This window comes from Tachypleus tridentatus, chromosome 13 (genome assembly GCF_004210375.1).
Source record: "Tachypleus tridentatus isolate NWPU-2018 chromosome 13, ASM421037v1, whole genome shotgun sequence".
Taxonomy (NCBI): Eukaryota; Metazoa; Arthropoda; class Merostomata; order Xiphosura; family Limulidae; genus Tachypleus; species Tachypleus tridentatus.
The window spans coordinates 245,256,619-245,272,035 of NC_134837.1; the positions used below are offsets into that span (position 1 = coordinate 245,256,619).

The window sequence follows — 15,417 nt, forward strand, 5'->3', positions numbered from 1 at the left end:
GAACATTAAGTGGTCTACAGACGATTACTACTACTATAACAAATATATCTTACTGTAGCTTGCAATCTTCAAGGTGTATTACTTCTAAGCTCAACTTCAAAGTTTTTTTGTAAATTTGAAGTGGCATCGTAAAGAAATTCATCAACAAGCTGCGATTTTATATTGTGACTAAACTGTAAAACCATAACACGTGTCGCCACCTATCGAGCAACCAACATGACGCTAGGAAAATCGATCGGTGAAGTTCGTTTATAAGGTATGTTTGCCCACCTCCTCTCCAAATACTGTCAATCTTGTGACCACAGTAATCAAGTAAGTATCGCTATAAGCAATTCCAAGAACTGACTACAGTGGTATATTTTCAGACTAATTCATTAAGCTTTCTGGACAGTGACTGATAAGCACTGCTAATCTTATCACAGTTAGTATTAATATTACCTCTATGAACTTCAATCTACTATGTATGCTGCATTGAAGTTTTCATGTTGCTTTGTTTTCGTTGGTCAACTGTGGCTCTTGACTTTCGGCGCACATGTCAAGCAGAAGCCGGCATCTAAAGAGAAACCATACGGTAAGTAAAGTTATATTTTTTAACAAATATATTACACCAGAAACCTTACCTCAAGGAAGAAGTGAATGTGAAAATGATACAAGCATAAACTTGGGGTTTCAAAACTAGGAATTTATCAGCCTTGTGAAACTGTTCGGTCTCATTTTGATGTTTTAAATTCAAGTTATTTCGAACGTGAATGTAGATCAAGAAAAACCACATGAATGCAATAGTGTTGTTTACATTGTGTTAAATCTTCATAAGTATATATACTTATGGGATTACTACATTTTTCATTTACAGTCGAAAGAAGTTTAGATGTTAACTATACTATAGTTTCATGAAACTATTGATAAAAACGCAATTTACTCCTTATGTCCTTCTCTCGAAACAAATCTACAAAACGTTAACCAATGTGATCCAGCATCAGGATTTGTTAATTCAACCATGAAATAGGCGTATGTGTGTTGTCAGAAACACAATTAAGAATGAATCGCTTTTTAAAAGTAATTAAGAACAAGATATATTTTTGGATATTTAAATAAGTCAACATTTTTCTATTTCTTGTAGTTGTTTATACTTTCAACGTGGCTGAATAAATTAATTTAAATTTTAGAAACCCATGGCACGGGTTCGAAGTTATCACAGTTTACACCTTAAGTGATTTGTTATCGTTAAACCAACAAATGATATAAATATAAATATATATAACGAACGCAAATATTTATACCCTAAGGATAACACTGAGAAAAAACAAACAAAAAGATCATTCGTGCGTTTAAAGAGAAATCAGCTTTAAAGAATTCACGATAATAAAAAACAAAGCGCGGATTGGAAGTATTGTTCTACACGTCTTTCCAAAAGCTCCAACAATCATTCAGCAAAATTTCGTGAGATAACAAAATCTAAGTAAATTTTATCCGATGAGGAACTTCAAAGCGTATCCAATAATTAGAAATGAATGTCCATTCACATAGATGTGAAAAAAATTAACATAGATAAGAAAGAATTTATAAAATCCAAGTTAGAAAAGTACTCTAGCATTTAATATAGGTATAAACGAATTAAGAATTTTACCATAATATACCTTTCAAATCTTGATTAGTTTACACATTTGTTATTATGGTGGGGACAAAGTAATGCTAAATATTACTGAACAGCATCAGAAATTATTATAATGGTTCACAATCTTCTGGCCCCCAGTGGCTCAGCGGTATGTCTGCGGACTTACACGCTAAAATCCGGGTTTCGATACCCGTGGTGGGCAGAGCACAGATACCCCATTGTGTAGCTTTGTGCTTAATTCAAAACAACAACAACAACAATCTTCTGTGCATTAATTATCACAAACCGTTTAGTTTTCCTTAAAACCTTCTATTACTTACAACACATCTCTTCTTTGATAACGTTCGTCAAAAGTGCTGCTCCCCCCCCCAAATATGTCTGTAGACTTGCAACGCTATAAATCGGGTTTCTATACCCATGATGACCAAAACTCATATAGCCTATTGTGCATCTTTGAGCTTAACTACAAATAAATTAATAAATAAAAGTGTTACTCACAATACATATTTTATCATAAACTTCAGATTTTCGCAACCCAAAATAAACTGGTAGGCTTAAAGGACATAATGCGATCAGTTATAAAATTGTATGATCCTCGCTTATTTGCACGACAGTTTATTAGGGTAAAATTATAAAATATATTTATTTTTATTCCATACAACCCACATTATTTTATGTTTCATCAGTACGAGAAGGAAAGGTTTGTCAAAACATTTTCCACAATCGTTTGTATATAAGAATAATAATTCTCAACTGATATTTTTTCGACTGAATTGTAATTACCTCGTTTCCCTCTCATTTATTCAACGCTAGAAAATTATCAGACACTTAACGATATTGAATTCCTAATTGCGCGTATTTTAGAAACTGAGATAAAGATAACAAATTTCAGGAATGGATAATAAGATTATTTGATTTTATTAATCACCGAGGAGTTCCAATACTCACATTCAGTAATGAGTATGAAGTTAGAAAAATAACTTATAATATTTAAGTTTTATCCTTCATTAGTCACAGAACAAAGAGCAAAAAACAGACCTGCAAGGCAACGAAAAACAAAAAACTGTATGAGATCCATTAATTCAAACTACCATAATCCTAATCTCTTTATTAGAAGGCTCGGCATGGCCAAGTGATTAAGGCACTCAACTCGTATTATGTGAGTCACGAGTTCGAATATTCGTCACACCAAACATTCTCGCCCTTTCAGCCGTGGGGACGTCATATGTGACGGTCAATCCCACTATTCGTTGGTAAAAGAGTAGCCCAAGAGTTGATGATGGGTGGTGATGACTAGATGATTTCTCTCTCGTCTTAAACTACTAAATTAGGGACGGGAAGCGCAGATACCACTCGAGTAGCTTTGCGCGAAATTAAAAAACAAATGAACCAAACTTTTATTACAAAATATATTAAATGATATTATATTGTTAAAAAACACCAATATTTAAAGTAGATATATTTTAAAAACGTGGTGAATAACACTATGTAAAAAAATTTTTACTTTTCCTTGCTTCTGGGCAGAAAGTGTTATTTCCCAATTGCTTATGCCTAAAGTAAATGTAAAAGACCTATTTTTCTCTTCAAACTTTGCTTTTGTGACCTGGGAGCTTATAATGAAAACATGATGGGAGACTATATTTGGGGGCTGATATGTGAAAGTGATTTACATTACAGTCGCAAATCTCGAACAACTACTGACTTCTAAACATTTTTTATTCATTTTTGTATAACTTTAGTATAAATACATGTAAATCTTGATTCATGTGTAGTTTTATTTAGATGTTATGCAAATTTGCCCGTTTTTACATAGAAAATAATTCCTAAATTTCATTATCCAGGTCACAAAAGCAAAATTTGAAGGGAATAATGGTCATTTTCTGTACTTTAACAACATAAGTAATTAAGAAATAACACATACTATCCAGGAACAAAATTTATGTTACATATTGTAATGTCAGTTTTAATAAGAATTTTGTTGTAACTTTGAACATTTAACATATAATGAAAATGATCGAGAAAAGCTTAATGTGTGCAGTTTTGCTATTTCTTCGTTCTGTACTTTGATCTTATCATGAAAATACATGTGCGAGGAAGTACATTGTGTTAATACTGTAGTAAATTAGTAAACAAAGAGCTGTAAGAACAAATAGTTGTTTGTTGATTTACCACTATCATGCAAATGTTTGTTCATATTGTATTGAATGTATAACATATTACGAATTATTCAAAGCACAAAGAAAAGTAACCAGGTATGTGCTTACAACTTTTTCGTTCTGTAATAATATACAGTGTGTTTCTCTTCGAACTTATCTTTATCACAACAATAGCAGTAACTCATTTTCAAATAAAAGTTGTTTACACACCCTACTAAATGATGTGTTCTTTATTTTCTAAGGAAACATCTCTTTGGCTATGGCTCTTGCTGATGTTAGATTCACTTTTGCTTCAGATCTTTCGGTATGACATAAAGCTTGTGTCACAGTGTTGTATAATTCGTATCGAGTTATCAGTTTTGTTAGGTAATACGAGATTAAAATGTTTTGCATCACAGGAACAAGTAATGATTTGTTTTGGAATTTTGCACAAAGCTACTCGAGGGTTATCTGTGCTACTCTTTTACCAACGAAAAGTGGGATTAGCCGTCACATAATAACGCCCCCACGGCTGGGAGGGCGAGCATGTTTTGGCGCGACTCGGGCGCGAACTCGCGACCCTTAGATTACGAAGCGCACGTCTTAACGCGCTAGGCCATGCCAGGCCTAACAAATAATGAATTTAAAAATATTCAAGAACTTTAATAGCGTACTTTCGTAAAGTGTATTATACCTTTTTAAAACGCTTTTAACATAAAATAACATTAAAAGAGAAAAAAATGTCACTTAACTGTCCAATCCTACTTAGTTTATAAATTCAATACAAATAAAAAATGAATAAAATATTCTAACTTTAAATAGAAAGCAGGATGAAACAAGTGAAATATTTAAACATTAATACTTAGGTGTGACAACGAAAATCGTAATTTGTTTCAGTAATTTTAATAATAAATATCCATGGATTTTCTGAATTAAACCAACATAGTTAAAATAGTTTTTCTACAGTTCGACGCTATATTGTTGAAAAGCTTGTTTCGTACATGAAGTGATTAAGTTAGCACTAGAACATACTCGAGCTAAGCCTATAAATGGAAATATGGCAAGCCTTTATTAGCATCTGCATTGAACTTCGATTTTTGACTGAATATTGTATTTGGAACGATGTCTAAAATTTTTAGTTCATCCGCAAGACAGGTAATTAAGCATTATAAGTCATGTCAAATATAACTGTTAACAGATACTTGATTTTGATTGGTGCTGTTTTAATCACCGTCACGAGACTAAGTTAAATATATTAAAATAATCTAAAATAAAGCAAAATAACATGCAAAATCTTTGTTTCTTCTCAGCATGAATATTTTTATAATACAAGTGATCCCATGCAGTAAGAGTTCCCTTCGATGGGATATAGGTAAACCTTCAGATTTACAATGCTAAAATCAGAGGTTCTATTCCCCACGTTGGACAGAGTAGGTAGTCCGATGTGACTTTGCTATAAGAAAACACACGTATTGTAACAACTTGAAAACGCTAATTATTGAAGCTGAACCACCTCAGTGTGGTGAATAATTCCAAATATCACCTTAGATTAAATTACCTAAGAACAAAATTATGTAAGCTATTAGAATAAAAATAAATCGTAACCTGTATAACAATCTGAAAATTTAATAAAGTTAATAACACTGATATTACGTAAACTGAATACAAACAACTGAACAATATTAGTACAATGTTAAACCACTTAATCTTGGGAACTTATCTTAAACGTTAGTGTATATTTAAGTAAACTAATTAATCTAATGTTCTTTCACAGTGGAACTAAATGAATGCTTAGAAAGTTTATGTTAACGTGAAAATTTATTGAATCACATGAATAAGAAGGTAAAGTTATTTAACAATGTAAAAATGGAGAATAATGCAATTGGAAACTTAGTGGTTATTGTCAGAATAAAATATCTTGTGAGGCTATTTAACAATATAAGAATATTGTTGGATCCATTAAATGATGAAAAGTTATTGTTAGCATAATAAGTTACCCTAGAACCACGTAGTTTTGTAAAATTATATAGGAATGTTATGAGTCAACTATATATTGCTAGTTATAAATAAATATGCTATCTTAATCGTTAACAAAATCTGATTACAAATTCTTTAAGGTAAGAATATAACGTTGATATATATTTATGCGGCTATCTTTACACTGTAACGAGTTTACATAACGTATATAACATCGCATGAAAAACCTACACAACATTGACTTTATATAAATGATTCGTCTTCCAGTGGCTCAGCGGTAAGTATTCAGGCTTTAGACGCAAACAAAACGGACTTTAGAAATCCATGATGGGCAGAGCTCAGATAACCCATTCTGTAGTTTTCTGCTTGACAGCAACCAAAACCAAATGATACAGTAAAAGTTGTAACGACACACGTCATCCTACCACAGCACTATTAAACATATGTAATGACTCCCCTAATAAGAACAAATAAAAATAATAAAAATGGGCAAATAAAAGTAGAGAGAAAAAATGAACGGATCAGGTAATTTATAATTTAAACAAAGACTACATGTGAACGATCGATTGTTAAGAGACTTTCTTCTGGAAAAGTAGAACACAAACTAAGTAATATATCGAGTAATTTCTAACGGAAAACAGTAAGTATTCTTATTACTGTGCAGAGTATTTTATAATGGAAAAAACATATGATCAATTTACTAATGTCGAATACTTTCTGATGGCAACAATAGACTATAAGCTTACCATTATGTTGAGTATTTTCTAATAAAAACCTCTTTACACAACCAAACGATTATTTGTTTGTCACATTAATGACCATAATATTAATTATATCAGTATTTAATTCAATAAATATTTAGCTAATATTCTGAACAATTTGCTATATAATTGCTTATTACTTGAGGTTTACTGAATTACTACCACTAAATAATCGTTTAATTTAGTACGCACGCAGTAAGACAACTTTCCAGGTCAGCGATGTTTCGTCCCACTTACTGTTCCTTCGTCAGCGTAATTTTCATTGCGTTTATCGGCGCATAATGAAATGACGCGGCAATGTCAGAAAATAACCATGTACGGTTTGACTCCAAGCTAAAAAAAATGTGAATTTCCTGAAGACTTCATAATCCTTAATGTGAGTGAGTTGAAAGACGTCACAATGTGCTCCTTTCATTTCAGTAAATTCAAGTTATTGTTTTTTTCTTCTCACTAGTTTCACATACTTAAGTTCGCATTTCAGCTAATAAAATATTTAGACATTTCTCTGTGGCACAGCTGATATAAAAATTCATATAAAATCAAAACAGTTTCATAGTAGGTAAGTAAACAATACCTTGTAAAATAATCAAAAATGAAGTTAAGATCCACGATTACGGAACGGAAAGTTTATACGAAAAGAAGTCTCGATAGCATCAGGTATCATCTAAAAAGAGTCAAAACTCTACGTTCCATAACTGTGTAGCTTGGTTGTGCTTTACAAAACAAACTGGTCTGAAACATAAAATTGAAGTTATCTGGAGTATTTTTAGACTGTATTTCAGGTATCTTTTCATAAACCTGCTTACCAGCAAACCTTCTTACTTGATTTGCCTTTACCTTGGTGTGAAATTGACTTGTTTTAATCGTTTTCCAGAGATTCTCGCCCTAATTTATGTATTTCCAACAAACGTGTATTATCTGAGCTTGTCACTCTAGTTCATTCATTTTCTTGTCACTCTAGTTCATTCATTTTGAGTAAATATTCCTTGATTGAAAAAAAGTAATGTGTATAGGATTTATATATTACTAATTATGTATATTTATATACTTGTCTTATATATTTTATTGATCTACATATTCAATTGATACTATGAAATAGTATGATATTATTTTATCAACTTTAGTTGAACAGGATCTTAAACGCTATAATTCTACGGTCAATCCCACTATTTGTTGGTAAAAGAGTAGCCCATGAGTTGGCGGTGGATGGTGATGACTAGCTGCCTTCCCTTTAGCCTTACACTGCTAAATTAGGGACGGCTAGTGCAGATAGCCCTAATGTAGCTTTGCGCGAAATTCAAAACAAACCAAACCTATTCTAAGTACATAGTAAATGATAATATCATTATCTAGGATTATTTCACAAGGTATGTGACTTTTAATATAAGCTTCGTTAATTAAAAGTTACCATCTAGACAATATTTTACGTCTCATACTTACGTTATTTCATGGAATGTGCCATTGTTACAGTTCACGTTTCATCGATATTGCAGCATTCAGGATATCTTACGCTGCTGTGTAGCATTTATGAAAACTAAAATCAAGCAGCTTTGGCTAATAATAGTTCTTTAAGTATGAACATGTGAAATTTCAAACTAAACTCGATGTGAAGAAAGACGTTTTTTTAGACAGAATAAAAGACTAAGACATAGAATAACTTTTAGTTTCCCTTGAATATTTACGCAAAACGTTCTACTGTATCGTAAATGTATTTTCAGGAACAAAAAGAGATCACAGTATAAGATTACACAAAATGTATAATATATTATTTTACACAAAAATATAACTATAACAACCATCGCATAAATAATTGCTTATTTCTTTTCGTATTTAGCGCAATTCCTGTGCTCTGTAAGTATCGAACCCTAAATTATAGTATTGCAAGATTTTAAGTATAGACTTTTTAAACAATAAAAGACTAGTCGATTGTAGATAAAGACATGAAATAGGATATGATAACATGAAAGGTGTTTTATGTTAAGTGAATTTGGCAAAACACCAAGGGTTATTTTACCTTCACAGAACAAATAAAACATATACCAACAGGCCCAGTTTATTTTTATTTCATTTACTTGCCGAAATCCAATGAATTTTATTGACCAAAAGTACAAGCCATGAAGGAAAGGTATCGTCGACGTGTGAAGTGTAAAAACTGTTAATAGCAAAGAAAAGTTCTCTTTAGGAAAGAAATACAATTTTATCGAAAGATACATTAAAAAAAACATTTAATCACTTAATATAACTAACAACTCAGTCCTAAACGATGAATTAAAGCGTAGATGATAAATCATGGGTAATTATCTACCTATTAGGAACCAAAGATACATAACTCTGTTTTGAATGAATTTCTTTCTTTCTTTGTTTTTTCGCACAAAGCTACTTGAGGGCTATCTGTGCTAGCCGTCCCTAATTTAGCAGTGTAAGACTAGAGGGAAGGCAGCTAGTCATCACCACCCACCGCCAACTCTTGGGCTACTCTTTTACCAACGAAAAGTGGGAATGACCGTCACATTATTACGCCCCCACGGCTGGGAGGGCGAGCATGTTTGGCGCGACTCGGGCGCGAACCCGCGACCCTCAGATTACGAAGCGCACGCCTTAACGCGCTAGGCCATGCCAGGCCCCTCGTTCGGTGCACTCTACCCGCTCCCACGGCGAGGTTTTGAATGAAGATAGAAAAAATGAATATTAACCCACATTCAGGAGGTTTAACAATGTGCCAGTCTTAGCTAAATAGGTAATAGAAAAGAAGGCATTTTGATTTTTGTTTTTGTCAAATACTTGGACATTGAGTATTTGATCTTTAAATTAAAATGTTCTCTATTCTTTGCAATTCATAAACACCGAAATTAATTATTTTGAACCTGCAACCACAACGTATGATACTCTTTGAAACATCTATATATAAGTGCAAAATATTTCTGTCTGCTGAAATACTGCACATGACAGTATTTGTCATGGTCATAGATCTCCAAAAATTACTTAATATCATGCTAATATTGTTTCAGAAATTTCACCTTCTAAGGGAATAAACAACATACGTCCAATAATGTTGCATCAACATCTTTTACGATCACATTATGAACAGAATTCGCTGTTCTTATGATCTCCCATTCGTTTAACGCACTATAAACTTTTCAACTTAGAGTGTAGTACAATTAGGTTCAGAGTTGATGTGGTGAGAAAGTTAGTTTAGAACATAAGGTGTGACAGAAATGTTTAAAATAGTTTGTTTCTATTTCTATGCCCACCAAGGGTATCGAAATCTGGCTTAAGCGGCGTGAGTTCGCGGATATATCACTGAAGGATGTGTAAAATAATCCTCTAGTTTGAACTTGAATATATGTATTTAACTTCATTAAATATAAACAGTTCAATATCTACGATTACTGTCGTAAACCTCTCAGAGATTTAAATAGAGATTTTTTTTTAAGTGTGTGTTGCAGTTAGGCTGTTAGCGTTTATTTGCCTGTTTTAGCTTAAAACTACACAATAGTGTGCTTACGTTCCTTCACCTGTATGTATTGAAATGAATTTCGACGCAAATTCGAAATAAAACATTTTCACAATTGTTATACATTTAAAGCTATAGATATATATATTAGTTATGTTAATCGGTATATAAAATAAAATTGTAAAAATCATATCTACACTTATACTGCAATCTGAAATGCAAAGTTAAAGTTATGATAATATGTGATAATGCTACATCTGTATCTGTCTTGAAAATGTATACATGCTCATTCGCGCACACCTTTTTCAACCAATGTAAAAAAAAGACGGAGGTTTGTATTTCAAGCAAACCTACACTAGGGCTATCTGCGCTAGCCGTCCCTAATTTATCAGTGTAAGACCAGAGGGAAGGCAGCTAGTCACCACCACCCACCGCCAACTCTTCGGCTACTCTTTTACCAACGATTAGTGGAATTGACCGTGACATATAACGTCCCTACGGCTGAAAGGACGAGTATGTTTGGTGTGACGGGGAATCGAACCAGCGACCCTCGGATTACGAGTCGAGTGTCTTAACCACCTGGCCATGCCAGGCTAAGACGGAGGAAAAAATATTTCAGTAGATTCTTTGTACAACGACATATCAAAAGTACATCAAGATTTTAAAAGTGTCAAAGATTAGCTCATAGAATAACATAATAATTTTTATTTAACGATAATTTTAAGTACGGTAAATTTTAGCCCAACTAAATAAAACAAAAGCGCTCACAAATTATATTATTATCTCTTTTTATTGAATACAGGCCGTTCTTCAAAAAAAGTTCAACTAATATCAGGCCTAAAACAAATGAACTTGTAGATTTCGATATCCGCGATTAGAATTATTTTGTAAATTCTGTTGCAATAAGAATACTAATTTCACCGTAGATGTTAATTTACTGGTCTGTAATAGTTAATAAATAATACAAAGCTATAAAAAAAACTTGATGTCACTCTTGTAAAGGTTCACTGGAACTTTTTTGGTTGTTCGAGACCAGTATTTTGTTATTTTAATCAACTGTCTTCTTTTAGAGAATGCTAATCATAATATATTGGTAATATGTTTATATATATATATCAATGCCAGTGTAGTAACATGTGACCAGAGATACAAGTTATGACTCGTTGGAATATATGCTAAGTACTTGTATATTTGGTTCACGAAAAACCTCGACCATTGACATTTCAGTAGTATTTCATTTACAATTATTTCAGAGCATTTTATAACAAGAACAACACACTTATAAACCATAAGTCATACAAGTCCAGAGAAGCGCCCTCACGCATAAAATGAATATTATGGTTACAAAATGTTTTCCGAATAATAAAGCTTTTGCGATGAGACTCAACGTGTAATCTGATATCTTTAACAAGATAATAAACAAGGATTTGAAACCGAGAAAATTTCTATCACAAGTTTTCAGTTACACCCCGAAAATAACGCTGTTTACGTAATAAAGTTGACAACAGACATCAATATGACAGCAATTCTATTCTATCACCAATACCTGCCATGCTCTTGGAAGCAACTCTTATAGACTTGTGAAATACTGGTTTGCTTTAACGTTTGTCTTGTAACTACATCCAATTAGAGTGGAGGATCTGTGGAAAGGTTGTCAAAATGCGTGGTCTAAGAGTAACCTTTGTCGTTTGTCGTAGAGGCTTGTTACAATTGACGTAGCAGTGGTTGACAATATAATAGTAGAGTGTATAATTGTGGCCTTTAAAGCGAATATAAACAACGAAGGCTAAGGCAGCTAGTTAGCTGCACTAGACCAGAAACGGTGTTCTCACAAAGTGTGCAATTACCTCTTTGTATTTGCAGTGTCAAGAAAAGGTGCTGTAAAACGTCTATTGGATACTTACTGCAATATAATTTTCATATTAATCTCTGATTTTGTTGGCATCCATAATGCAGTTGACAGGAAACTAAAACAAACAAACAAGAAAACAAGCTACAGTTTAATACACAATGTTCTATAAAATACAAATATAGCATATGAGTGTAATCATTTTCGGTACCATTATTACCCCTTAATTATAAAACATTAAACTTCTAGGATTTTAACACCAAGTATTAAATCGACCTTTAAACATTAACAAACAAATTATATAATGCACCTATATAAGATCATACTGAGCCAAACACATAACCATTTATTCACAATAAATATATAAATTGCTTTTGTCATTTGGTAATATTGCTGTTAGTGTCGGTTAATAAAGCAATAAAACAAGTGAAATTCCGTCACATTTAGTATTTTTATGACAAACGACAACTAAATCAAACTGTCACTAACAATTTTGTATGAGACATTATTCTGATGGTTTTATATTTATATCGAATAAAAACTTTTAAACCATAAGTTGCTGATCACTACAATAGATGTATATAAAATTTCAATGTATTTTAGAGTCGCGAAACCAGTTTTCTTTGGTTACATAGCTTAAGCATTTCATTATCTACGGACACGTTGAAATCTTTTAAGAGTAACTTTAATGTGTGGTGATAAACGGAAAAAAATATCTCTTTCTGCACAGTTGAGTACGTTATATTAAAATGACTTTAAATATGCAAAATCGGCAAGTCACATCAAAGTCACACCCGATATGAAATCATGGTAAAACACCATGTATCAGAACTATATTTTAACATTGTTATGGTGTTTTTATTGTTGTTGTCTTTTTTACGTAGTGTGCTGCCACCTGGAACTGATCTTTTTGGGGAAAGGTAAATAAAAGTTTCTTTCCTACACGAAATATTCATACTCGGGATTCAAAATATACTAGACTGTAATATCCCTTTTCTTAATGCCATTGAAAAACAAAGGAATTTGGATAAATTATTAACAGCAGATATCTCGAAAATATTCGCACTCCAGCCGTGATAAGCAAAGTGTGGAGACTTGTAACAAGTGAGAATCCACACACAGCAGCAAAATCCTTCCACGTGCTCTAATTCATCTGGAAAAGCAAAATTGCTCTCATGACATATCAATTCAACAGCTGCATACTTCAGGCACCCAGATAATAAACGTGTTTATTACATGTTATTCCATATGAAGACGTTTTCTTCAAGTCAACAAACACAGTCCAATGGATTTCTTAGCATCGGCCTATTGAAACGGAGACGGGGCAACCGCTCTCCTCGTAGACTTGATGGATTATAGGAAGTAAATATTTTGTAGGGGTGTACTTCGAACGTGATAGCCTTACGTTTGACCATCGTGCAATGAATCTACGCAGAACAACTATTGTAAAGATGCACAGTTGTCAGTTAGATCATTATTGATGTAGTGAGGCTCCAAAATCGTTTTAATATAACGTATTTACCTCTGTAAAATCAGTAAAACTTGGGTATGACACTCAGATTATTTTAACATTTTCAGATACACTTTACCTTCAGAGGAATAGTGTCACGTTTATACAGATATAAGTCAAATCAAATCACCCTTGGTGCTTCTAGTATTATTCGAAATATATTTAAAATATTTTGCAGGAAACACTTGAATAATCGTATGAGTAGGCGATAAACATTTCTTTAATTAGCTTAAAATAACCTTTCAGCAAACATTTCCTATATAAAGAATTATCTTTTACCACAGATTAAAAGTGATCTTCAGATGTATTTAGAATATCAACGTACAGGGCTCAGCTAGTCGTCTTCATATGTTACAAGAAAGAAAGTAGTTCGATTTGATATCTAAAGTATAGAATTCAGCATTTACATTAAAGAAGTTTTTTAATTGGATTATCTGTTATCGTATCCAAAACATTACAGATTTAAGAGCTTATTTCAGTTCTTAATAACTAAATATACATATTAAAAGAATGTATTATAAAACCTAACCACTCAAGTGTTTGTAAGGTACAATACTTTCTGTGTACGCATATATATTTATAATATAGGTAGTATTTCTTCAAATAGCTCTTAAGAATAACAGTCTTAAAACTTGCTTTATTAATCTTTACTCCCACAACAGCACAGAAAATTTGAATATTTGTTTCACATTTATTATTATTTTATATCCGTAAGTGGTTTCTTATTACATGAGGACCAGAAATATCAATTATCTCAAACAGGAGTGAAGAAAAAAATCAGCCATCTAAGAAAAAACTGATTAACTTTGAAATAATTTTTTTAAACCTGAAACTGAATACCAAGATAAACAAAGAAGTATGTGTATAAAATATAAATATTAAAATTTAATATTAATTATTAAATGATACTAACGAACACTAAAAATAGGAAGTTCCAACAATGAAAGTTGACGCGTTTTACCTCTCCTGGTCAGGTTGAACAATATATATATATTTAATATTGGAGTATCCTAGATACTAGTCCTTAACTATTTTCTTGAACGTTACGCATCATACGACAACGACTGTACATTTGTAATTTTTATTTTTCTCCTAGGTTTATATATATTTGTTTCTTCGTCTACAAGTGTTCTGCTTCTATGTAGGTAACAACTGTTTTGTGTGTATTTAAGATGAACCTGCGATCACTTTATTGAATGATGATTTTTCGGTAATTTTAATATTGCTCTTATATAGACATCTATATATTTGCCGTTAAGATGCACTGTTTACTTTCCTTACTCATAACGTTCCTTGAATGATGTTAAACATCGAATTCGTTACATTTCAATAGCATAACTAACAATCAAGAAGGCTCGGGATGATCAGGTGGTTAAGGCTCTCGACTCGTAATCTGAAGGTCGTGGGTTCGAATCCCCGTCACACCAACCATCTACGCCTTCATAGCGGTGACAGCACTATAATGTGACGCTAATCCACTATTCCTTGGTAAAGGAGTAGCCCAAGATTTGGCGGCGGGTGGTGATGATTAGTTGCCTCACCTCCAGTCTTACACTGCTAAATTAGGGACGGCTAGCGCAGATAGCACTCGTGTAGCTTTGCGCGAAATTTAAAAACAAACAAACAAACAATCAATAAATTATATTTATCTCAGTTTTTGATCTGTGACGTTCCTATATAACATTGGATTCCCCTCGGTGGACTCAGCAGATAGCCCGATGTGGCTTTGCTATAAGAAAATACAAACACCTATATAACAACACATGTTTACGTGCTAATTTTTATTCCTTTTAATAGTACACAAAAATCTAAATAGGTTGGTAAGAATACTCATTATTTTATTCGTAAGTATAAAAATACAACATTTCAAACACGTTTGAAACTTCTTGGTTTCTGAATAGCGAGAGTTTGTTTGTTGAATAATATATGTGCCGCAGCTATTTGAATTTGATATAATTGCATAGTAAAGGAATGTATTATATATATATATATATATATTTGTGTGTGTGTGCTACTCTTCCTTGGTGTTCTACTTTGTTTACTTCAAATAAACAAACTTTTACAGCTTTTTGACATTTATGCGGCCTTGCTTCAGCCTTTTTAGTATCCAAATTTA

General features: G+C 32.5%; 1 protein-coding gene across 1 annotated transcript in view; it reads left to right on the top strand.

Moving 5' to 3' along the window:
• Nucleotides 1-252: 252 nt before the first annotated feature.
• The window catches only part of LOC143239027 (protein turtle-like), a 212,590-nt gene continuing 197,425 nt past the window's right edge, over nucleotides 253-15,417 (top strand). The window contains exon 1 of the mRNA XM_076479760.1: nucleotides 253-571. Coding sequence (XP_076335875.1) covers nucleotides 460-571 — 112 coding nt within the window. The 5' untranslated portion in view covers nucleotides 253-459. The remainder of the gene's footprint in view (nucleotides 572-15,417) is intronic.